The 26,992-nt window shown below is 42.5% G+C and overlaps 1 protein-coding gene across 3 annotated transcripts in view; it reads left to right on the top strand.

Annotated features, from left to right (window-relative positions):
• The window catches only part of frmd6 (FERM domain containing 6), a 141,578-nt gene that overhangs the window by 103,480 nt on the left and 11,106 nt on the right, over window positions 1-26,992 (top strand). For 2 of the 3 annotated variants that reach the window (XM_070879221.1, XM_070879220.1), the window contains exons 6-11: window positions 5,159-5,345; window positions 7,906-8,061; window positions 12,188-12,253; window positions 15,150-15,218; window positions 20,814-20,988; window positions 22,120-22,455. In XM_070879221.1, coding sequence (XP_070735322.1) covers window positions 5,159-5,345; window positions 7,906-8,061; window positions 12,188-12,253; window positions 15,150-15,218; window positions 20,814-20,988; window positions 22,120-22,455 — 989 coding nt within the window. The remainder of the gene's footprint in view (window positions 1-5,158; window positions 5,346-7,905; window positions 8,062-12,187; window positions 12,254-15,149; window positions 15,219-20,813; window positions 20,989-22,119; window positions 22,456-26,992) is intronic. The other variant, XM_070879222.1, reaches the window with a different exon arrangement.

Here is a 26,992-nt window from a genome sequence, read left to right as displayed (position 1 = left end):
TGTGAGGGTGGGCGATAAGGATGTGGACTGTCTTTTAGACACAGGGGCGGAATTAACATGCTTACCCCTACAATATGGAGACTTTTTGTCGTTGGATGGTAGGGCACGTACAGCCTATGGAGTTGGGGGCCATAAAATGGAAATTAAAAGGACAACACCGGTACTTATCGGGCTGGGTCCACATGAACTAACCACGCCGGTCTGGATAGGCCCAGTAGATCAACCCCTTTTGGGAATGGATGTTCTAATCCAAATAGATTCATCGTTGCATTTCGAGGATGGTCGGGTGACATGGTCAATTAGAACTTTGAAGAAAGAAGAATTGAAGGAACACCCGATATGGGCTAAAGATAAGAACGATTGTGGCCTACTCCAGATGGAGCCTGCGTCATTTACAGGGATCAAACCTCCATGCACTAAACAGTATCCCATCAGTCCAACTGCCATCGCGGGAATCTTACCGATTATTCAGCAATTGGAGAAACAAGGGGTGCTTATTAAAACGCATAGTTCCTCCAATAGCCCCGTGTGGCTGGTACAGAAATCTAATGAGACTTGGCGTTTGACTGTCGATTATAGGAAAGCTAACCAGTGTATTGATCAAAAAGCTCCTTTGGTCGCAGATCACTCCACCATTTTTAATGCCCTTAAACCGGAACATAAATATTTCTCAGTTATAGATATGGCCAATGGATTTTGGTCGGTGCCTCTGGCACCGGAGGTTCGACAGTGGTTTGCTTTCACTGTCCAAGGACAACAGTATACTTGGACCCGGTTACCACAGGGTTTCCACAACAGCCCTACGGTATTCCACATGGCTTTACAAAGCCATTTGCGAGAATTACCTCCCCTGTCATCCACAGTCATCCAATATGTAGACGATATCCTGCTAGCTTCAAACATGGAAGACCAGCATGAACAAGATTTACGAGCTTTGCTGGATCACCTTCAGCTGAAAGGACATAAAGCCAGCATCGACAAAGCACAAATATCCCAAGAAGAGGTTGTATACCTGGGACAAAAGATTTCACAAGGAAAGAGAGAACTTACCCAGGATAGAACTGCAGCCATTCGGGCTGCTAAAAAACCCACCACTATTCAGGAACTAAGGTCTTTTTTGGGATTGTGTAACTTTAACAGAAATTTGATTGACTCCTTCACACAGCTTGCTCAGCCACTGAATGATATTTTAAAGGGGAAACGTGCCTCTAAAGAAGCCATCACCCTCACTAAAGAACAGCAAGAGGCCTTCCTGAGTTTGAAAAAGACTTTGTGTTCGGCACCGGCTCTGGGAATCCCCGACAGTGGTAAGCCATTTACCCTGTTTGTCCATGAGAAAGAAGGATATATGACAGCTATACTGACACAAGAACATGGGGATCGGCAAAGACCTATTGGCTATTATTCGGTAGCCCTTGGATGGGGAAGTTGCCTAAGGGCCATGGAAGCTACATGTCGAGCGGTAATGATCACTGCGGGTCTAGTCCTCGACCAAAAGCTGATTGTCAAGTGTCCCCACACCGTACATGCTTTGCTGTCTATGAATAGAATGTCTCAGGTGACGGCAGCAAGATGGACCCGCTGGACAGCAGTTTTGGAAGCTCCTAATCTCCATATCGTCCGGGCCAGCCCGGTTAATCCCGCAACTATGCTCCCGATGTCAGAATCGAGAGAGCAAGAGGGGGGAGAATGTGAAGAGCATGACTGCGTGGAGATTTTAAAAGAAACAGAAGAAGCAGCCTTAGCAGCAGAGGAGCCTCTGCACAACCCAGACCTCATCCTGTTTACAGATGGTTCCTCCTTTGTTGACAATGGTACCAGAAATGCAGGATGGGCAGTTACAACCTTATATGAGGTAGTGGCAAAAGGATGTTTACCCTCAGGAACGTCAGCACAACAGGCCGAGTTATGGGCCCTGTCAGAAGCATGTCGAATAGCAGAAGGACAGACAGCTAATGTCTACACAGATTCGAGTTATGCTTTTGGAGTCGCTCACGACTTTGGTATGTTATGGCGGAAAAGAGGATTCCTCACTGCTGCTGGTACACCTATCCGAAATGGAAAAGAAGTCCGAGACTTACTGGAGGCCATACAGTTACCTCAGGAAGTGTCCATCCTGAAGTGTAAGGCCCATACCAAGGAAAATACCACAGAAGCACAGGGAAATGCCCTAGCCGACCAGGCAGCTAAAGATGCCGCCTCACAGGGCGTTCCTCCAAAAGAATCAACACAGATGTGCAGATTGAAAGCACTCAGGACTCTGACACGAGACCTTCAAACAATGCAAGGCGAGTGCTCCCGAGAAGAAAAATGGACATGGATTGAGGCAGGAATTAAGCTATGCGAAGATGGTGTCTGGAGACAAAGAGTTACCGACAAGCCAGTCGCGCCACAAGCGCTTATGCCTTTTTTAGCCCAACAGATCTACTCGTGGGGACACTTGGCCTCACAACAGATGATGGCACGGTTCCAGAAAAGCTGGTGGGGTCGGGGATTTAAAAAACATGCCCAGCTGGTAACAGACCGCTGTGTCGTCTGCCAGAAAAATAATTCTGCACCCATCACGGTAATGCCCCAACTGAGGCCCCCTGCCCCTGTCGGACCATTCCAGCATCTGCAGGTTGATTATATATCTCTTCCTTCATGCCAAGGATACACTAACATTCTTGTCATGGTCGACAGATTCTCTAGATGGGTAGAAGCTGTCCCAACTAAAAGAGCCACAGCTAATCACACTGCAAAGGTCTTGTGTAAGGATTACATTCCCCAAGTAGTATTGACTCAAATCAGGGAACACACTTCACAGGTGCTGTCTGCCAAGAAGTCTGCAGGTTACTGAACATTACGTGGGATTTACACTGTCCTTATCATCCACAATCATCAGGACAAGTAGAACGAATGAATCGAACTCTGAAACAACTGCTTGCCAAATATCACCAAGAAGGAACACCATGGCCCCAGGCACTACCAATAGCGCTATGCAGCATTAGTGCAACCCCGAACAGAACTACAGGTCTAAGCCCATTTGAAATTATAACAGGAAGACCCATGTTGCTGCCAGGAACTATCGATTTACGGAATGCTGATGGTCACTTAATGAGTGACACTCTGTTATCATACTGTCAGAACCTAACCAATGCTATTAGTTCTGTTTCCTGACAGGTATCGGCAGCTTGGGGTAATCCACCCGAAGGAGGACATGACATCATCCCGGGAGTCTGGGTCTATGTGAAAAAGTTGCATAAAGAACCTTTGGGTGCCAAGTGGGAGGGATCTTATCAAGTGTTATTGACCACCCAGGCAGCTGTTAAAGTCCAAGGAAAGAAAGCCTGGATCCATGCTTCACACGTTAAATGAGCACCCGTAACTGAAGCTGAAATCTAATAAGGACAATTACTTTTTGCGAAAATGTATAAATTTACTGTATTATTGATTGTAGGTATTCTAGGCATAGGCCTACTTCTTACTAGCCGACCCTCTGCACCAAAGGGAAATAGTAGGGTAGCAAGGGAATTACATGTAAATACCTTTTACTTTTATATTGTTTGTTTATGTTGATTAAATGTTGTTGCGACCAGGCGGCTGTAGCTGCTGTCCCGCAGGTGAGACACCTTGCAGGTCCCAGCAGATCGTATGTGCGTGGCACAGGGGTATGTTATGCTTAAGGAAAGGTTGTTTACTGGTTGAATTAAGATATTGATTTGGATTAAATTGGAATAAGGTTAATTAACCTACTAAAACCAGACTTCCATTGTGGCTACGATGGAACTCGGGTTGGTGTAAATTTGTGTGGAAGCTACTAGTCCGGACATGTGGCGAAACACATCAACAAATTTTAGAAGGAAACTCTATTAAATTATTTTGTAGAATGTTTAACCAGTGATACCTGATGTTTTATGATTCACTTTGTGAAAGAATCAAAGGGGGGATTGATAGAGAATTCAAACAGGCTGCATTTAGACAGGCTGTGAAAATTCACAGACAACAAGTCAGAGATGCTACGTGAGTGGTAGCATGTTGCATTAAGCCATCAATCAACTTGACATTTTCGGACCTTGGGTAGTGAGCCAATAAGGTCAAAGAAGGCGAGTTCTTTTCTGTAAATTGATCCAGGTATAAATACAGCCATTTTGGCCATGTGGTTTCAGTAAGACAAAGGAACTGGCAATTAGCCAGCAGCTTGTTACTCTCTGCCAAGATCAAAAAGTTAAAACTACCATCGGAGTTCGTATTTCATTGGAAATTAAGAGATCTAACACAGAGGTATAAGCATAAATGAACGCCGAACCAGAGAAGGAAAGATTAGGAGGGTTAACCAAAAGTTGTCAAAGAGATGGGTTTTAAGGAGGGTCTTAAAGAAGGAGAGATGGAGGGATTTACGGAAGGGAATTCCAGAGCAATGGAATCAGGTGTTTGAAAGTATGGACACCAATGGTAAGGCAAAGGGAGAGCGGTGCACAAGAGGCTTGAGTTGGAGGAAGATTTTGGAGAGAGTTGTAGGGTTGGAGGAGGTTACAGAGAGAGAGGGACAAGGCCTTGGAAATATGTAAACACTAGGAAGTGTCGGGGACCAGGAGCCAATGCATGTCAGCAAGGCCAATATGATAGGTGCACGGGATGTGGTGTGGGATAGGATATGGGCAGCAGAGTTTTAAATGAACTGACGTTTATGAATGGTGGAGGCTGACCGAGAGAGCATTGGAGTAATCAAATCTGGAAGTGACAAAGGTATGATTGAGACTTTCAGTAACACATGGGCTGAGGTAACTGTGGAGGTATGAAATGTTAGAGATTAAAATAGACAGTCTTTGTGATGGATAGGTCAGAAACTCAGCCCGGGGTTAAACAGCGTGCCAAGTTAGTGAGCTGTCTGGTTTAGTTTGAGACGTGGTTGGGGATGGAGTTAGTGGCAAGGGTACAGAGATTATGTCAGGGGCCAAAGACAATACCTTCAGTCTTCCCAGTGTTAAACTGGAAGACGTTATGGCTCATCTAAAACAAGATGTCAGACAGGCAGTATGACAGCACAGAGGTAGTGAAATGGTCAAAAGAGGCACTGGAGAGGTAGAGCTCGGTTATCAGCATTTATGTGGCATTACTTCAAAATACAATAGATGTGTTTGTCAGTGATTCTAATCTAATATATTTCTCGTTGCAGTGACAGAGCAGCTAGATACTATTATTACTGGCATTTGCGGAAACAAGTTCTCCAATCCCAGTGCATGCTACATGAGGAGGTCTATTTTCTACTTGCTGCCTATGCATTACAAGCAGACCTCGGCAACTACAAAAGGCACAAGCATTATGGGAAATATTTTGAGCCAGAAACTTACTTTCCTCCTTGGGTATGTCCTTTTAAAATTGTATTTCTTTAAAGTATACAGAAACAAAGGACCCAAAACTCCGATGGTTTGGTAGGGTGTTAAGCTAGAAGATCTAACTGGGGGTGAGGTTCCGAATTTGGGGCTTAGAGATGGTTCATTGGTTTTATGCAACCTTGTAAGTTCCACCCTAAATTCCATTCAAAGTGACAGAGGGTTTAAGGTAAATCCATTGTAACAAAGTGCAGCTATGCAAATGATGGGATTGGGCTAGGATGACCTCATCACTCCTAAAGTCCAACATTTACGCCCCAGAGGATAAAAATAATTTTATTTAGGCCTTGCCCAAGTTTGAGGCCTGAATAGGATAGCGTATGGCGCTTTTATAGAGGGTGAGATTCTCTCCCTCCATCTAATGACTTGGGGGACAGGCTGCTACTGCCCCAGGAACCAGAGCTGCCTTTCTCCTAGCCGTCCCTGGGGTCAATGGAGGTAGTAGCAGTAAGCAAGAAAATGGAGCAGATTGCTAGACTCTAATCCTCATCCATCATTTACATCCAGCCAATGGCCATCCTGGTGGGAATGGCGAGGGGTGGGGGGGAGGAATAGAATGGGACAGGAATACAGCAGTAGTACTTGCCACCCAATCTTCCCTCGTTTTCTGCTGCTATCATGCCCAATTTCAGCTAGGATGGCACAGGGTCAATCCAGTCCCATTTTTACCTAACATCCTTTTGCAGTTGTTTAAAATTCATGACAAAGATATAATAAACCAGATGACATAGGATCACGTTTTAAAGCTTGTTTGGCATTTCTGTTTTATGGGACCAAAAAAAAGCAGGTTTGGAAGATCAGTATTTAACTTCTTTAGACAGGGATGTTACCAAAGATTCATAAACATAGCTAGATGAATCTAATCCAAGATATATTTTTCATCTTGATACAGTTTGTTATTTATGCAGGCTTTTCTCTTCTGGCCCCACCTACATAATTTATGTACATTTATTGGATTTCAAAAATGTGATCTTTTGATTATTTTGAGCAGCAGCCCCTGTAAAGTGGCGATGCAATTCTTTAATCAAGTACTGCCAAATATGTGTTTTCTGTGTTGAAATATATGTTAGTTTTTTCACTTCTTAATCAAGTTAGGTCACTACAAAGATACACGGACTGTTAGCAAAGAGAACCTTTTTATAATGAATTGTTTGGACAGGAACGGGGCCTATGAGAATGATAAAATATGTCATGTAATAACCCTTAATGTTGTCTTCTCTTAAAATAATTAGGTCAGCAATTTGCTATTTATGTGGGCTGAATATCCAAAAGACCTCAGTGCACAGACTGAAAAAAAAACAGAACACAGAAACCGCAAAATAACAGGGAAATTGTGCAACTATATAATTAAGATAAATCTCAGAACATTTATAGACAGGATTTTTGACTGACAAAAGTAAGCTTGCCATTTTTAATAGTCTTTTTTTTATATTCACAGACTCTTAAAGTTTAGTCTCACAGAGTTGATCCAAATCCCAAACTGGCATATTTTGAACCAAATGAATTTAATAGTAGGCTGCAGCTGTGTGTTCCAGACTGGAAACAACATGAAGTAGCAATTAGGGGAGAGCAGAAGTCATATATCGTAACCTCTGTGAATTTCAGGCTGTTAGATTATGAGTTTGGAGACCAACGTCATGTGCTCACAGTTACTAGCACTAGTGTGTTTTGATATAAGTCCAATCATAGTTCTTTTGATTTCAACTCTTTATTTCCTTAGCTTCTAGCCTCTGTTCCTATATAGCTTTAGCCAAGAGAAAATGTGACTGCTCCACGCCTTTAATTTTGGTCCTTTTTGGCAGTACTTTGTGCTCGTCCATTTGAAGGGCAGTTGGCGTTGAGCAGGGAGTCTGATCTGTTTTGGTTGATAAGAGTGGCTAGGAAGTGATGAAACTCAAGAAACTCAACACATAGTATTAGCAACAGCTGGGAAGCAGCTACCAGCCGGACTCTGTGCTCTTTACTACATTTTGCTCTGTGTATAAAGTTAATATTAGGTTTTAATGACAGTTTAGTAAAAATGATTTTTCTTCATAAAGTAATATATACTCCCTGGTTACAATAAACTACATATTATATTCTCTTTTAAGGAGCCAATTATTATCTGAACACCCATTGCCAGATTGGCTGAGCTAATTATTTGTCACTGGTAAATTAGAATATAATTCAAATAGAATATTGAGTTGTGCTGCATGGAAAGTATATTGATTCAGCACCTGCAGACAACAAGACAGCATTGTGCATTTTGTATGTTCAGAGCTCGGAGCTGCTCTCTCTGCTGTACATATCCCTAATCATAGTAATGGTGTCTAATGGAATGGAAAATGCCTGTTAAAATAGGCTGGTTGCCTTTGTGAAGGACTGGTGAAAATACCTGAGACAAATATGACATATAATGATTCATGCAAGTAGTGCAATAATGTTTTGGGACTGCGATGATTTTACTCCATGAAGATTGTTTAACTGTCACACACTGCATAACAAGGTGCAAAAAATAATTGATTTAAAGGAGGATTATTCACTTTTATAGGTGGTTACCAAGCGAGGAAAGGAATATATTTTGAAACACATTCCAAATATGCACAAGGACCAGTATGCACTTACAGCCTCAGAAGCACATCTCAAATACATCAAGGAGGCTGTCCAGCTAGATGATGTGGCTGTTCATTATTACAGGCTATATAAGGTAAAGAACAAAATGAATATACTGTGGCTTCAGTTCAGACAGAATGCTCAGAATGTTTATTGAAAGCACTGACTGAAAGAATTTTCTATTTACTGAGATTTCTTTTTGTCTGATTGCTTTCACAACCTGGGAAGGTTACCAGTGATCAGGTTAGTGGAATGGTTGCCTGCAGCCGTATTAGTGTTGCCAACCATAGTTCAGAGAAATCACAATCCAGGGCAGTTAGTGAGTGGCATTTTAGAGATGAAAGCACTGAAGTAACTCTGGTTAAATTGTGATTTGTGATATTGTAGCAAATGATTGGGGTTGGGGAGGAAAAGTCTGACATTTCATTGAGAAGGTAAAAGCTCAGAGAGGGGGCAGTATTTACTGCAAGTAATAACACTTAACTATGTGATGTATGGGTACAGCTTATGTCTGCAGCCTGAGGCTTTTGTTCCATTTTTTTTTCTTCTGTTTTTGTTTAGAAACAGTTATGGCCACATAAAAATAAGAGTTTATTATTCCACGGTAACTGTCAGCCCTGGTTTACATGTCTTCAAAATCCAACAGGGATACCACAATGTAAAAAATGCATATGCTCTTGTATATGCTTTTGGCTCTCGCTATATAACGACAAGGTAACCATGCTTATCTATTATCTTGTTTAACACAAAAAGTCAAAAACCCAAGCTCAGAAACATTGACCTTTGAACGAGCCCATTGTGTTTATGCATAAACTCTTATTCTTCTGTACCTATGTGTAAACGATGCATGCCAAGTGAATGCACAGCATGCTTTCTGTACAGACCTGTACTCACCACAGACCAAAAGTTGCTTGCTAACCAAAATGAGCTCCCACGGTTTGTCAGTTACCTAATACTTGTTGTGAATCTTTGTTTTCACTGCTCAGTGTGTTAGTACTGTACTGAAGGAAATGTATTAGAAAAAAATTACTTCATTCATCATTATAACAAAAAGAAATAGAATAAGGGGTTTGTTCAATGACCACTGCTCATTTTCATTACCGTCTAGTTTTGATTAGTACCTGCATATTCCAGTAACATCATATGTTATTATTCATTGGTTGTAATTTGGCATTCATTGAATAAGATAGAATCACATCACTGGGATATGATTGTTGTGCTTGATTGTACTCCCATCAACGAAATATTATAATGTATTTATGACACCAACCGGAAAAGCAACATATATTGTTGGTGAATGGCCAACACCCAGAACAGACATTGTTATCATGAACCATTTAATTAAGAAATTTGAAATATTAACAAATGTGCTACATCATTCAGTATCTATTTCATCTCCTGTGCTATCTTCTAATTTAACTGCCTCTGAGATCTGGGACTAATAGCTCTTTGCATTAATACTTATCTTTACTACACTTTAGCTGCCATTGGCCCATCTTTATTATGTTAATATATTTATATTGGTTAATATACCTGTATGTTTGTCATGGACACAAAGTTTCACAAACTTCATAGTACAGCCGTCCCACTATTTTACCATGCTCATGGAACCCAGAGTTATTCTTCTGTAACTATTAGTCTGGAAAAGCTTGGATTTGTAGGTTCTCTGCTTTTCATGGTTCTTCTGTTAATTGTGGATGAAGATGAAAAAGTACCCTTACATAAGAACATAAGAATGAGGAACAGGAGTAGGCCATCTAGCCCCTCGAGCCTGCTCCGCCATTCAACAAGATCATGGCTGATCTGGCCATGGACTCAGCTCCACTTACCCGCCCGCTCCCCATAACCCTTAATTCCCTTATTGGTTAAAAATCTATCTATCTGTGATTTGAATACATTCAATGAGCTAGCCTCAACTGCTTCCTTGGGCAGAAAATTCCACAGATTCACAACCCTCTGGGAGAAGAAATTCCTTCTCAACTCGGTTTTAAATTGGCTCCCCCGTATTTTGAGGCTGTGCCCCCTAGTTCTAGTCTCCCCGACCAGTGGAAACAGCCTCTCTGCCTCTATCTTGTCTATCCCTTTCATTATTTTAAATGTTTCTATAAGATTACCCCTCATCCTTCTGAACTCCAACGAGTAAAGACCCAGTCTACTCAATCTATCATCATAAGGTAACCCCCTCATCTCCGGAATCAGCCTAGTGAATTGTCTCTGTACCCGCTCCAAAGCCAGTATTTCCTTCCTTAAGTAAGGCGACCAAAACTGCATGCAGTACTCCAGGTGCGGCCTCACCAATACCCTGTACAGTTGCAGAAGGACCTCCCTGCTTTTGTACTCCATCCCTCTCTCAATGAAGGCCAACATTCCATTCGCCTTCCTGATTACCTGCTGCACCTGCAAACTAACTTTTTGGGATTCATGCACAAGGACCCCCAGGTCCCTCTGCACCGCAGCATGTTGTAATTTCTCCCCATTCAAATAGTATTCCCTTTTTTTGTTTTTTTTCCCAAGGTGGATGACCTCACACTTTCCGACATTGTATTCCATCTGCCAAACCTTAGCCCATTCGCTTAACCTATCTAAATCTCTTTGCAGCCTCTCTGTGTCCTCTACACAACCCGCTTTCCCACTAATCTTTGTGTCATCTGCAAATTTTGTTACACTACACTCTGTCCCCTCTTCCAGGTCATCTATGTATATTGTAAACAGTTGTCCCAGCACCGATCCCTGTGGCACACCACTAACCACCGATTTCCAACCCGAAAAGGACCCATTTATCCCGACTCTCTGCTTTCTGTTAGCCAGCCAATTCTCTATCCATGCTAATACATTTCCACTGACCCCGCGTACCTTTATCTTCTGCAGTAACCTTTTGTGTAATGTGACAGATTTTTCTGCAGTTCCTCTTTAGGTAATACATTGATTATTTCTTCGGGCTCCCTGGTGTAACAACGGTAATTATAGATCTAAGGATCAATTTAAAGCCGTGCTCAGCTACTTGTGAGATTGGCATTGTTCATTCATACACCAGCTTCAGTTGAATGAGCACTGATTAGAATACAATCTCTGGACAGACACTTTGGGGAGAATTTTGACCCCGAAAAACAAGGGGGGTTTGAGTCGAGTGGGCGGTTAAAGTATTAAAAATTTGAATCCCGACCCCAACCCACCCACTTCCAGTTTTAACGGAGGCAGGATGGGGGCGGGCAGCCAACCTGCTCCCAGGAAGTAGGTTGGCCCTTTAAATATGATAATGAGGCTGGAAGCCTCGGAGTTAACCTGTGTTGCAGGTTTAAATGTGACCAGCCGGGGTTCCCGGGCCACGGGAATCCCAGCAGCTGCAGCAAGGCGAGCACAGCCTTGGGGAGTGTGCCACGTGGGCCGGGAAGAGCACTAGTGCTTCCACCCCAGCCGCCCAAGCTCCCCCACCATCAGCCCTCCACCATACAACCCCCCGCCCCGGTGTTGGGACTCAGGCCTACCTGTGGTTGCTATCTCTTCTCCAGTGTTCCCCACCCAACTAGAAGCCAAACCTGTCAATCAGTCTGACTTCCAAGCGGGCAACCTGTCAGTGACGTCACACGCACGCTGTGGAGTTAAAACTCTACATAATGTGGGATTTACTGTGCGCTGCCAAGGAGGTCCAAAAGTTCAAATTCCCACCATTGTCACAACTGTCTCAGCTCAGAGTTCTTCTTGTGCATCAGTAATGCAGGTATATTACATAGAATTTGCAGCACAGCAACAGGCCATTTGGCCCAACTAGTCCATGCCGGTGCTTATGCTCCACATGAGGCTCCTCCAACCCTATCTCCATCTCTCTCACCAGATGCTGTTTTTATTTAGAAATATTTTGATACCTCAGCTGCCACACAGAGCTGTGTATGGGAGTTTATAATGTCGATACTCCAGGAGAATTTATTGCACATTAAACCTAACCATTTCTGAAAAAATATTAATGGTAATTGGAAATTTGAAGAAAATTTGTATATTGCATAATGGGATCACCATTAATCAATAACTGCTTATTGGGAACTATAGATTATTTGCAATTATTTAGCACTGTCAGAAATCATTGCAAACATGTTTATGTACTGGATGCTTCACTGGTAAAAGTTGATGAAATCACCTTCACCTGTTAGAAAACCTCCACATTTTGTTAGATAGGAGTGCTCTCTGATTGTACTTACATTTATGATACATTTTGTTGAGTTTAGGATAAAAGGGAAATTGATGCTTCACTGATGCTGGGCTTGACTCTTCAAGGACTGCAGATATTTCAGGTAAGATTAGAAACAGTTCCGTACAAATCCAACTCACGTTCCTCTTAAAAAAGCGAAATTCTGCGGATGCTGGAAATCTGAAATAAAAACAGAAAATGCTCGGATTACTCAGCAGGTCAGGCAGCCTCTGTGACGAGAGAAACAGGGTTAACATTTCAGGTTATTTCACGTTCCTTTTCTTGCCTTTTCAAGTTGCTAACCTGGATAGCATCCATCCATCTCGAAAGACAATGGTGTAAGTGCCAAACCAGTTCAGTTACTATGCCATGCTGCAGCAAAATAAGTGAGTGGCTGAAGAGTCCAACGGGCCGAAATTCACCCCCACCGGAAAAGTTTTAGCTGTTTTCACCGCCGCAGTGGATGCGGTGGCCTCTTGCGCGAAATTCAGCTCTTTGTCTTTTTTTTCCCAGCAGAGCCGAAGTTGGTCATAATGGGGGCGGAAGTGGGGCCAGGCACGGTGTCAGATGATGTCATCACGTTGGCGCGTCACCACGTCTATCCCCTTCACTTAAAGGGGAGAGCCGTTGCGAGCTCTGTGATTAGTTTAGTTAGGTCCACTGGGCTACCAGGGAGAGTTTTGGCCGGGCCAGCAGCCTGGCACCGAAGAGGAGGTGTCAGGCTGCCTGTTGGCAGCCCGGTCGAACCCGGAGGCATAATTGTCGGGCTGACCTGGCAGTCGGCCAACAAAAAAAAACAAGATGGCGACCGCGGCGGTGCTCACTCCCCTTTAATGGCGGCCGCACCGGCATTTTACACACACTGCAGACACAGTGCACTGACAGAAAAAGCTGTCGGTCACACTGAGGGGCAGGCCGAAGGTTTTTGACGGTAAATTTTGCTTTTGGACGGGAGATATGCGGTGCGCGCTTTGATGACGCATTTAGGAGGGTTTGGCGGTAGCAGGGCGGAAGAGGGAACCACAAGAAAAACCACCGAGGTGAATTTTGCGAGCGACGGCCATTCGACAAAAAAATCTGCGGCCATTTGACACCGCCACATGGCCGCCGCTTTCCGGCGGTAACAGCCCATATCGGGAGGCTCAATTTTGGCCCCCAATTCTTCAGTGACAGTCCTTGCCAAAGAAGATGCAGGCATAAATCACAGGTTGTTAATCATTACCAGACTCTCAGCATGCTCTGTAATGATGAGGGCGACCATCCTACCCAAACTTTCAGCGGGTATGCCTTGCCAAAAAAAGGGAGCAAAGTCTTTGGACCAAAGCCTCCCTTTTGGGCCTATAGACCAGAACAAAAGGCTTGAAGCAACAAGATATTTGGAAGTCAGCACAGCTACAGGAGAAGCTAGGGGGCAAAGTTGAGTTACAGTGCCAACTGCCAAACACTTGCACCACTGCAGATTTAGTAGGGAGTTTTATTCCTTAGCCTCTGTTCAACAAGAAGTAGCAGCAAGGCAACAATTCCTCTTTTTTTAAATTGAGATTGGGTCCTCTAAGTCCACCGTACTTGGCCCGACCTCTGACTCCACTCTCCTGCCAACTCACAATCCAGGCTCCCAACCCTACACACACTACCAGGATCCTGGTTCCACATTTCTGAAATCACCGCTAGTCTCCTGGATGTCCCTGAAGTACCACCCGGCCGTACTCACCCCTGCACCCCGGCCCACAATCCGGCCCGGAGTTTGCCTCGCACTCGGTTTCTTCCTCTTGCTAAGCTATTCAATTTCAAAAATTATTGCAATTTCAAGCCACTCATTTCCATAATGGGCTTTTTGTATTTAAGTTAATTGGACAACTTTCAAATTGACTCAAAAAGTATACTTATAAGTAGCAGAAGAAACTTCAAACATTTTAATTCCTTTCTTTTAAGCCAATAAATTTAGTAGCATTAATGTGTATTAACTGCTTCACTGTTCTATTTCACCACATTAACAGACTCTTTGGTCTACCTAAATGGCTGCAGAGGGGCAAGCAATACAGTTACATGCTAATATCGTTTATTGGTTCATATTATGCACATTAGATTTATTTTATGATGCAATGGCCAATGTCTTAAAATGTGTAACTGAATTTTTAAAAATCTGTGCAGCGAGAATGACCCCAATTGACTATGTATTTCACAATATCAGTGTGAGAAGTCACAGCCTATTTCCTGAAGGCCAGAAACACTATTTGAGGTGAAGGAAGGGGCAGAAATTAGGGGGTCGAAATTGCCCCCTGCCCAAAAGGGGCGCTTCCACCCGTTTTGTGTGTTTTCACCGCTGCAGTGATTGAGGTCGCCTGTTGAGCGAAATTCCGCTCATTGTTTTTTTTTTACTTGGATCCAGAAGTTACTCTTAATGGGGGCGGTGACTATACGAGAGGGGCGTGTACACGGTGGTGGCAACGTCTGAGGGGCGGAAGTTGGGGAGGTGCGGAGTAACCGCCGCGATAACGTCATCACGGCACCACATCACCACGGCTCTCCCTTTCATTTAAAGGGGAGAGCCTTCGCAATTTTAAAACTTCGGTTTCTACATTTTTTTCTTTAAAAGCAATTCATTTGTTTTGATTTGCTAGTAAAAGACACAAAAATAGCTTCGGTGGTTACATAGAAATTTCAAATCAAGCTCTCCATGTGATTCAGCAGAAGGTAAAAAGGTGCTGATATAGAGCTATAATTACTCTGTAATCATTCTGTACCATATCCAAAAATAGAATATGATTAAAATGCTCCATTTTCTTGAGCGTCCAACATAAATAGAAAATCTTTTCAAGTGTCTGTGTTTTATTCTCATGCTTTTGTACAGAATTCAGCTTTTGTGTTTCTGCGTGATAGCTATATAGTAAAGCAATATGGGCTACGAAAATGAGTTCTCTCACTTTCAGTAACTATCACTCCTTCCTCACTCTGTCCCCCCAGTACAAAGGATACTCACACGATTGAATGTTTTCCAGGTTGTGGGCGAATCTAAACAATTGTTGTATGATTTTCCCTGGACCAATGTTGGCAAGCTCGTGTTTGTGGTAAGTCAGGAGATTTATAACAACTTTTTTTCTCCCTAAATCATGAAAGAAAGAGAATCTGTTTCCTCCCAATAATGTCTTATTGGCTCACTTGAAATCCAGGATCTAAAAGGAGTCAGATGTCATATCTGTACGAGAGGGGGGTGGTTGTCGATAGAAAGATGCACCTTGCTTTAGCATTATTCACAGCTCCATGTCCCAGATCGGAAATCTGAGTTACAAACATTTATTTCAACCTCATCAGAAATCCCTGTACATAAACAGCATCCTTTAAAAAAAATACCAAATACACTGAGAAGTGTAACCTCACAGCACATGGTTGTGTTGGAGTAAAAACATATATATTTATGTTGAAAGTGTCTTGACATTACTTAGAAATACCTTTACCATTTTGTAATTATTACAATTGCTCTTCTTTAAATCTAAGAAAGTAAATTAAAAGTTTTATAAATAGATTATTACCTCTTTACTTAGTGACATGTCCCGTACATACAGTGTAATCTTAAAGGAGTAGCTATCCTCTCCAGAAGAATCTTTTGGTCTTTATCTTTTGCTAGATTTACAGGAATAGGAACCATTAAGGGTAATAATTTGATAACACAACAGTGTTCATTTCATTCCAGCTGATCTTTTTACTTCATTGAAATGCATAGGATTATCACATAGATAAATACAGATAAGGGAGGCCATTTAGCTCATCCAGCCATATAAAATTGCCTTCCCCTCCACCATCACACCACTTTTGAATGCCCCCCCGAGTTTTTACCACCATTCCCCTGCCTGCAAGACCACTGCAGGTAGTCACACTTTGTGCTTTCTGACATAATCCTTGAGCTTGCCTTTTACCAGTTTGTGCTTCTGGGCCCCTGTCCTGCAGTTTATAATCTTCAATTCTTCCCCATACACAGATAAGCACACAGTTGAAATGTGTCTATATTTTTAATTTATTTATACAGAAAACATTGAAAGTACATTTGCCATGTGTTTAAATTCACAAAAGTTATGTAAAGTGTTGAATCTGAAATAAACTTCAAATTCTAAATGTTGGAACAATTCAACAGGCTCAACTGAATAGTTCAAAACATGAATATAATAAGATTGATTTGGTGCATTATCATTTCATGGTTTAGGCTGAAATATTTGCTTGAATGAGTGAGTTCAGCAATAATAATAATTAAAGCTTGATGCATCTGCTTTAATGAATATACTGAAGTAAATAATTGCCTCACATACAAAGGAATGCAGAATTTATATCTTGTAGCTTAACGTTAGTGGCAACATTCCATGGATTCAAACACCAAATTGCAAACTATTTAACTAATTTGACCAGCTGGCAGTTTCTGGTGCAGAAAATCATCATCACAAAGCTGCCAGTAAAAGCACAACAGTGAAGATTTAAATACCTGCGTGACACTGTGATTTGAGGACATGGCTGTTTATCTCCACACATCTGCTTAGAGTGCTGCCAAGATTTTATTCCCACAGTCTGAAAAATCATTCAGCTTTCCGTATTAAATGTTAAATATGCATGCTCATCAGCAAAGAGAACACACTGGACTCTTTAGGAACAACTTAACTGTCATTAAAAATTGAGAAGTTGATATAGATAGAAGAAACTTTTGTGATGTCAGGATATGCTAACATTCGGGTTCTTGTGCAAATGTTCTTAAAGGATGATTTCAACTCTATTCTCAGGGAAAGGAATTTTGCAGATCAGCAGCACGAATCAACACATGTTCCTTTTGCAAGTGGATGGGGGAGGGGACCTTGACCCCAGTCCAAAGGGTGGCTCAGATTAGATTTGTCAAATGCCTCTCGTTATGGCTGCGTTTTCTTAAATACTTTTTACGTGTTCAGACAAAGCAGAAATTGGCCATTTTCTGTTGGCTATTTTGTTCTAAATTTGCACGGTCTTAGCCATCCGATGTTAGTAAATGCAGTACAATTTTCATCCGGTTCACATACACACATTAAGGCTAAAGTGCCACGGCCCTTCCAGCGCAAGCCCGCTGCAATTCCAACATGAGTGTGACAGAAGAGCCAGAAGGCACCCAGATACACCAGCTCTCTGCCTATCTGTACTGCTAGTATCTACAGGGCCTTGTAAAGGATAGAACTTCTGTCCACCTGTTACAAGATAATCCATGTCAGAGTGAGCATAGTTGAGAACAGGGATCTCCAGGCCTGGCCTCTCAGAGCATTGAATTGAAGTGACAACCGGTATGCTCTATAGAAAATAGGTGCAGGAGCAGGCCATTCGGAACTTCGAGCCTGCACCGCCATTCATCATGATCATGGCTGATCTTTCAACCTCAGTACCCCACCCCAGCCTTCTCTCCATAACCCCTGATCTCTTTAGCCGCAAGGGCCACATCTAACTCCCTTTTGAATATATCCAATGAACTGGACTCAACAACTTTCTGTGGCAGAGAATTCCACAGGTTCACAACACTCTGGGTGAAAATGTTTCTCCTCATTTCGGTCCTATATGGCTTACCCCTTATCCTTAGACTGTGTCCCCTGGTTCTGGACTTCTCCAACATCGAGAACATTCTTCCTGCATCTAACCTGTCCAGTCCCGTCAGAATTTTATACGTTTCTATGAGATCCCCTCTCATTCTTCTAAATTCCAGTAAGTATAAGCCTAGCTGATCCAGCTTTTCCTCATATGTCAGTCCTGCCATCCCGGGAATCAGACTGGTGAACCTTCGCTGCACTCCCTCAATAGCAAGCATGTCCTTCCTCAGATTAGGAGACCAAAACTGCACACAATACTCAAGGTATGGTCTCACCAAGGCCCTGTACAACTGCAGCAAGACCTCCCTGCTCCTATACTCAAATCCCCTCGCTATGAAGGCCAGCATGCCATTTGTTTTCTTTACTGCCTGCTGTACCTGCATGCCTACATACTACCTTCAATGACTGATGTACCATGACACCCAGGTCTCGTTGCACCTCCTCTTTTACAAATCTGTCACCATTCAGATAATCTGCCTTCCTGTTTTTGCCACTAAAGTGGATAACCTCACATTTATCCACATTATACTGCATCTGAAATGCATTTGCCCATTCACCTAACCTGTCCAAGTCACCCTGCAGCCTCTTAGCATCCTCCTCGCAGCTCGGACTGCCACCCAGCTTAGTGTCATCTGCAAACTTGGAGATATTACATTCAATTCCTTCATCTAAATCATTAATATATATTGTAAATAGCTGGGGCCCCAGCACTGAATCCTGCGGCACCCCACTAGTCACTGCCTGCCATTCTGAAAAGGACCCGTTTATTCCCACTCTTTACTTCCTGTCTGCCAACCATTTCTCTATCCACGTCAATACATTACCCTCAATACCATATGCCTTAATTTTGCACATTAATCTCTTGTATGGTACCTTGTCAAAAGCCTTTTGAAAGTCCAAATACACCACATCTACTGATTCTCCCTTATCCACTCTACAAGTTACATCCTCAAAAAACTCTAGAAGATTTGTCAAGCATGATTTCCCTTTCACAAATCCATGCTGACTTGGACCAATCCTGTCACTGCTTTCCAAATGCGCAGCTATTACATCTTTAATAATTGACTCCAGCATTTTCCCCACCACCGATGTCAGGCTAACCGGTCTATAATTACCTGTTTTCTCTCTCCCTCCTTTTTTAAAAGTAGGGTTACATTAGCTACCCTACAATCTATAGGAACTGATCCAGAGTCCATGGAATGTTGGAAAATGACCACCAATGCATCTACTATTTCCAGGGCCACTTCCTTAAGTACTCTGAGATGCAGACTATCAGGCCCTGGGGATTATCAGCCTTCAGTCCCTTCAATTTCCCTAACACCATTTCCTGACTGATAAGGATTTCCCTCAGTTCTCCCTTCTCACTCGACTCTCGGTCCCCTAGTATTATCGGGAGGTTATTCGTGTCTTCATTAGTGAAGACAGAACCAAAGTATTTGTTCAATTGGTCTGCCATTTCCTTGTTCCCCATTATGAATTCACCTGATTCTGACTGCAAGGGACCTACATTAGTCTTCACTAATCTTTTTCTCTTCACATATTTATAGAAGCTTTTGCAGTCAGTTTTTATGTTTCCTACAAGCTTACTCTCATACTCTATTTTCCCCCTCCAAATGAAATCCTTAGTCCTCCTCTGTTGAATTCTAAATTTCTCCCAGTCCTCAGGTTTGTTGCTTTTTCTGGCCAATTTATATGCCTCTTCCTTGGATTTAACATTATCCCTAATTTCCCTTGTTGCCACAGTTGAGCCACCTTCCCTAGGGATGTACAATTGTTGTAGTTCATCCATGTAATCTTTAAATGTCTGCCATTGCCTATCCACCATCAACCCTTTAAGTATCATTCACCAGTGTATCCTAGCCAATCCACGTCTCATATCTTTGCTTGGATTCACTAAAGTTTACAGTCAAGCTAGTTACATAACCATTTTTGATCAGGTGGTAGGAAGTTGACTCAAGTAATTAAGTTTACAAATAATCCATCCGATGAATCAGGTTTAAAAGCAGTCTCTGATTCTTTCATAGACTTCATTGATACTTTGACAGAGGACAGTGTCTGTTTAATCTTTGTTGTTTAGGTCGCTAAAACAACCTGTGTGATATTTAACTGTTAGCATGTGATTTTCTTCAATATTTGTGCTATTTTTGCATTATTAAAGAATCTGTATCTGTCAGAACTCTTTCTATTTAGGGAGATGTTCTGGGAATCACTCATTTTTGAAAATGTTACACTGTTACACCATTTTGAATTTAATTTCCTCTCCACTTTTTACTCCCTTCCCTAAATGCCATACATTTTAACTCAGCAAATAATGCAGTCAGTTTGCTCCCAAGTTTCTTCTTCTTTCAAGCTAGCTACTAGGAGGTCGTTAAGAGGCCTTGGGCCATTTGCCTCCTAATTTTGGATCTTTTCCTGTAGGGATGGACCTGGCCTCAGCTCTGCACCTCCTTGAGAAAATTGTTGAGACCTGGAACTTAATATGTGAGGAATAATGGCTATGAATGTGTAGGGGAGGGTGTTGACATACCAATATGTCATGCAACCATTCTGAAAGTATTTTGATAACGTGTTCAAAATTGATAGAAAAGGCTTATTTTAAATTGACATCAAGTTGGCTGATGAACTGTCCACTGAAGATACTGCATCTGAAGTAAACGAAAGCATTTGCAAGCACAGTAGATATTACTATGACATTTTACTGCTAAGTCTATAAGGCTTATTATAATCTTGCCAGATAAGACTTTGTTGATGTAAATTCATCTCTTTTACAAATTGAGAACTTTAATTGAGCCAAAGTGAGCCAAATGATGTAGTCCTAAATAATCACAGTATTTCCTTTTTATAGGTGTATGCCTCAGCATCGTGTAAAAATCTGATATGTTCTTTTTGGTTCTGTAGCAATGGTTGAATTATAAGAACTCTCTTTGGAAATCTTTACCATACACTTCCAGTTTTAAATTATCATATAATTCCTTACACATTATGCAGAATCTGCAGGCCCAAGTTTCAGTCATATTGCAGGACTTGTTTTATGTCATGTTTCATGCTGATTGCACAGATTTTGCCCTTTGTTTACAGGGGAAGAAATTTGAGATCCTGCCGGATGGTCTGCCTTCAGCTAGAAAACTCATTTACTACACTGGCTGTCCCATGCGCTCCAGGCACCTGCTTCAGCTACTTAGTAACAGCCACCGGCTCTACATGAACCTGCAGCCAGTCCTGCGACAAGTCAGGAAACTGGAAGAGAATGAAGGTATTTTTTAAATCAGGTTGTTTTAGGGGTAGCAGTATTCGTGTAACCTTTTGGATTCTGAATTTTTCCTGAAATTAAATGTTACATTTGCACCATAGTTGTTGAGCAGCTGTCATTGTTTCTTCAGTTCTGCCAGGGGGAAGTGTGATGGACAGCGCGGCATTCTTCCTCAGAACCACGTTTTGTGGTCTCATGAGAGCCATGCAGTGACTTGGCCACTTAAATAGTAATATCTGCATAGCAACATATTTCAAATAGCACAGCAATGCCCGTGACATTATATTTGAAAGTTTGATTAAATATTAGAGTAGGGAGAAATTAATTGGATATATCTATATATAATGTATTAAAATCTTATATCTGCATTCATTTCCTGATGGTGCCACTTGACTTCTTATCATACTTCTGGTGCCACATTTTTTCATTATAAATTCTTATTTCCATATTTATAATGGAAATACCTCACATAACGTGATCACTTTGACTCTGCAACATGGCCACGGGTTCCCACAATTCTTCCAAAATGCTTTGCAAAAATGATTTTCATCCAATGTTTTTCCCCCTCAGTAATTGACATTTCTAATGTCCAAATTTTTTTTTAAAATTATATATTTTACAAGAACATGTTTAAATTTGTCCATTAACTGGTCTTTTGCATATTTAATGCCTTGATTAATGTTTTTACTTGTAGGCCTTAAACTTTCCCAAAAGGCTTGAAGTTGATGTTTTTGCTCAGAGCTGAGATAATGAGTTGAAATTTGATTGTGCAATCTGAGCATAGGCATATAATTAATTTTGCAGGCTGCATCAGTACTGTCTGTTAGCTAAATAAGGAGCATTTTTTCATTAGCTTTTAGCAGATTTTGCTCAACAGTCTTTTAGAAAAGTTAATGTTATAAACCGCACCATCTGAATACCTCGATTGTATTACAGCTGTGCAATCACTCCCAGGTCTATTATTGTCTATCTAATCTAGTATTTAAAAATCAGTTTGATACTATAGCACCTGGATACATGGTGCTTGGTCTTTTATTGGGAGTACTGTATATGTCAGTACATTGTATTTTATTTAATGAATGTTTTCCAATTAAACACTCCAAAATTAGTAATGAATCTTTTTTTTCACCGAAGAAAAAAAGCAGTACAGAGAATCTTACATCAGTGATACCATGGAATTGGATATTGAGCAGTTAGAGAAGCGATCCCGAGCCAGTGGCAGCAGCGCAGGCAGCATGAAGCATAAACGTCTCTCCAGACACTCTACAGCCAGCCACAGCAGCTCCCACACTTCAGGCATCGAGGCAGACACCAAACACAGGGACCTTGGACCAGAGGACAGTTTCACTGGAAGCATCCTTCATAGGAAACTCAAATCCTGCAACTCAATGACCAGCCATGGCAGCTCACACACCTCGGGCGTTGAGAGTGGTGGAAAAGACAGAATAGAGGATGACTCACAGGATGATGGTAATCCAACTGGATAGTGCTGCAAGCTACCATTGCATCCGCTTCATTTACTTGTTGTTACTGTCTTAAAACCTAGCAAAGTCACTTCAAAAAAAATGATTAACAACTAGAATAAGACAACCGACATAAAGGCTTCGTTTGCATGCCAAGCATTTTGGTTCTGACAATGGAAGAGATAACAATTTCAAACAGTTTGACTTTTGTAAGATTCTTACATGACAAGAATGTTGTGACATATTCTGTTCTGCTTACAGAGCGAATCTCAAAGGGAATGCTTTCTGAGAAAAGACGGCACCTTTTGCTTCAGTACTCTTTGAACAAACTGTGGGACTAGTGACTTTACTGATCAAGACTGATCTGCCGATATTTTCCCTGAAATGTTTTCAATACTCTGAAGTGGGGGGAGGGTCTGAAAGGCCATTGATGGAATCAGCTTTAAGTATATTGTCCCATTGGATATCATGGGGCTGGTGGAGGGTCAGAGGTGACAATAATAGATTTGACCTTGAGGACTGCTTCCCAGCTAGTATAATTTCTGATTTACTATTTTTTTGAAACAACTCATTTTTTTAAAGAATAAATTTGTAAACATTTTGTAACATACTTGTGTGGTATAAACAATTGTTCTCAAAACATATCAGGATAGATTTTCCACTACTGGTACAGTGTACTCACAAACAGATAGAATCTTCTATAAAGCTGACCAGAAGTGTAGTGTGTTGATTGCACATATTTTGCAATGGTCAGTTCATTATTATTATTATTCATCACTCCAATTACAGCTTTAGATGTGTTCAGGGAGACAGCTTAATGCTGAGACCAAATGTGAAATGTAAAACAATGTCAACACCTAAAGGGAAGTGACAGAATAAGGGGCCAAAAGTTCTTCAAGCTTTTGGGATGGCTTCAAAGGCATTTCACCCCAATATTTGCCAAGACTGGAGGGGGAAAGTGAAAGGAAACCCAAAGTGGAGGCATCAAACAGAGTCGGCAGGCAAGTGGCAGAGCAACCGAGTTTCCAACCCTCTGTTGGAAGGCTGATGAGGCAGAAGTGGTGCTGCCTTAGGTGACTGCAAAGAGGGTGGTTCTGTTTGCAACTGTAGGGCATCATCCCCAGAGGTTACTGCATGTCTTGGGGAAGGTGGAGGCAGGTGTGAGGGCTTAGCTGACTGTTCCTGTTATGACTGCTACTATTTCATTTGGTTGATGTAGATGTAGAGCAATAACTATACTTTTGAATTTAGGTGGTTGAGCCACATAATTGCGTCAGGAGTCGCGGAGTATATTGCTGTGATGCCTCCTTCGTATTTGTGAATCGTGCATTGAGTCGTTCTATGTTCCATAGTCTGTTCCAGGTGACCACAGTCGTACACTAGAGAGTTTTTAATTCTCCATTTGTGTATCAAGTATCTGCATCTGCCATGATTTGTGCGGATACGGTTTAAGGATGCCTGTAAACTTCATGGAAGATCGAGGTGGGATCTTCCACGTTAGGTCTTTCACGAGGTATCTGCTTGTGACTTCTTGTGAATTCCATTCGGCTTTCCAAGCATCATTACGGTTGAAATCGCATTGTTGGGTCCAAAAGGGCTTGCATGACTCCCAAGTGGTGATGAGGGACGTTGTTGGATGGGGAGAAGTTAATTTGTCACGATTTGCTGGATTTCCTGGAGGGTTGCGGCATCGTGGCAAATGGATGGGGGAGCAATATGCGACAGCACAGGCAGCCAGAGTTTTGGGGTCAACTTGATGCACCACATTGCAATGTTCTGTTGAACATCAACAAGTCGAGTCTGGTCCATAGCGGTGCACAGTACTCGGCTACGGGGTATACAAGACCCATCACTGATGTCGTAGCACTGATGCTGATGCTCCTCAGCTTGTGATTGCCAGTTTCTGGACCACGTTGACCTTTGTCTTCACCTTGGCGGTTACCTTCTTCAAGTGGCATGGGAAGGTTAGCATGCAGTCCAGCGTCAGTCTGAGATACGTCGGAGTGGGGTCCTGTCACACAGTGTTGCCGCTGCTGTGCCAGCCTTATTGCACATATTAGCTGTAGTTGTCCTTGCAGCAACTGGCACAGCTCTGTATCTGACTCTCTGTTTACCTTGAGATTGCGAAGACAGTTCCCCATAGTCATTGCCAGGTAAGTATTCTAGGGTCTGTAGATGTGGTTCACGGCACCGTGGTATAGCTAAAAGAGCTTATGCTAGCTGTTGATCACCTAAAATGTAGTACTACTTAAAATATGAAATACTAGGCATTAACATTAGTCGGTACTTCATATATCATATTTGTGTCATTGGATGTGCTGTCATAGCTTCCCTTAGAAATTGGAGCCGCTCAATACTCTAATTATCTGCCAAACTGAGGTCTGTGATTACATGTGGTTGTGAGGGTACTGACAGGAGGGCACAGAATACATTGAATGCAGCTTGACCTCTCTGGTATCCATCTGTTAGTCTTCCTCTTCCTTTAAAAAAACTAGATTATTAGGGGATTCTCTTTGGGCCCTAGTGTCAGCTTTAGTTCTGTGCTAACACCCATGCCTCTGAGTCAGAACGTTGACTCTCGAGAGCTGAACACGTAATCTAGGCTGACTCTTCAATGTAGTATTGAGGGAGTGCTGCACTGGAAGAGGTGTCGGGGCCGAAGCTGTTACTGCCATTTTGTGGCGGAATCGAGTGGCCGCCGCGTTGCAGTCGATGGGCGCCCAACCCAAATTCACCGCGGGGATTTTTCGGCCTGTCCCTACTTCCGCCCCGCTGCTGCAGACCGTCGCAAGTGCGTCATCAAAGCATGCACCGCCGACCTCCCGCACCCCCAGAACACTCCGACCCAAATTCACCTTGAAAAATCGCCAATCCGCCGTGCGGTGCCCCCGACAGCTTTTTCTGTTGGTGCACCTTATCCTGTGTGTGTGCTGCCCGGCAGCGCGGCGGCCCTTCAAGGGGAGGGTGCACTGCTGCGGCCGCCATGTTTTAAGTTTTTTAAGGCCGACTTCCTGATTGACCGGCCAATTATTGTCCTGGGTTTGGCCGGGCCACCCTCTTGGGTGCCCAGTGGCTAAAGCTAAAAAATCCCCGATTCTCTCCCCTTTAACGGAGGGGGGAGAGCGTGGTGACGCACACGTGCAGTGACATCACCACCGCTCCGCTGCTGAGTGACAGCGGCGGAGACTCGAACCCGCCCCAACTTCCGCCCCTCAGTAGGACTTACCGCCACACTTCTGCCTCCATTATGACCGACTTCTGGTCCAACGTTAAAAAAATGTCAAAGTCCAGAAAATCAATCGGAAGGCTGCCTCATCACTCCTGGCGGTAAAGCCAAGTAAAAAAAATCATAGGTGCACCAGCTTTCTGGCGTGCCTGAATTTAGGCCCCATCATCTTTCGGTTGAGACAGTAAGCTGAGGTCTGTCTGTTCTCTCAGGTGGACGTAAAAGACCACATGCCGCTATTGTTCTGTTTCAATTACTGTCAAGGGAGTTGTCCTGGTGACCTGGCCAAACATTTATCCATCAACCATCACTAAACAGATTATCTGGTCATTTATCTCATTGCTTTGTAGAACATTGATGTGCACAAATTGGCTGCTGCATTTCCGTACATTGCAGCAGTGACGACAATTCAAAAGTACTTAATAGGCTGTGAAGTGTTTTGAGATATCCTGAGGTTATGAAAGGCATTAAATAAATGCAAGTTCTTTCTTCTTTATTTCAACTGGAGTTATAAGAACAAAAAGGCAAGGAGCAATTGCCAGAAGGGTTCTTGTAAACCTAAGTGTACGCAGAAGAAAAATCAAAAGATACAGAAGTGGGCTGCAAAATATGAACTGAATTTTCATACTGCGTTTTTCAATGAATTTCTGTATACAACTTGCATTTATATAGTTCCTTTAATGTGAAGAACATTCCGAGAACAATCCTGCTCATGCATCATCATGCTTGCTGATCTACATTGGCTCCCAGTCCCTCAACTCCTCCAAATTAAAATTCTCATCCTCGAATCCCTTCATGGCGTTGCCCATACCTATCTCTGTAACCTCCTCCAGCCCTACAACTCTTTGACAACTCTGCATTCTTCTAACTTTGACCTCTGATGCATCCCCCATTCCCTTCACCCCACCATTGGTGGCTGTGCCTTCGGCCATCTAGACTTCAAGTTCTGGAATTCACTCCCTAAACTTTTCTCCATCTCCATCTCTCACTCCTCCCTGTCAGACTCTTCTTAAGCCTGACGCTTTCATTAGGCATTTAGTCACCCCCTCCTAATATCTCCTTCTATGGCTCAGCATCATTTTTTGTCTGATTGTGCTTTTTGAAGCCTCTTGGGACTTTTTCCTATGTTAAAGGTGGTATATAAATGCAAGCTGTTGTTGTTGCTGAGAGAACAGCCATGGATTACTCATGCGATAATGCATGCTTCACTATCCCCGACGGGTCGGTCACTATTTGAACACAGGACAGGGTTCTAGCTGATGACACTGTGGAATCTTCATAGGCAGGAGAAGCCATGACCATTTTGAGACCATTTCCA

This window comes from Pristiophorus japonicus, chromosome 4 (genome assembly GCF_044704955.1).
Source record: "Pristiophorus japonicus isolate sPriJap1 chromosome 4, sPriJap1.hap1, whole genome shotgun sequence".
In the NCBI taxonomy this organism is placed as follows: Eukaryota; Metazoa; Chordata; class Chondrichthyes; family Pristiophoridae; genus Pristiophorus; species Pristiophorus japonicus.
This window is presented reverse-complemented; position numbering and strand designations above follow the sequence as displayed.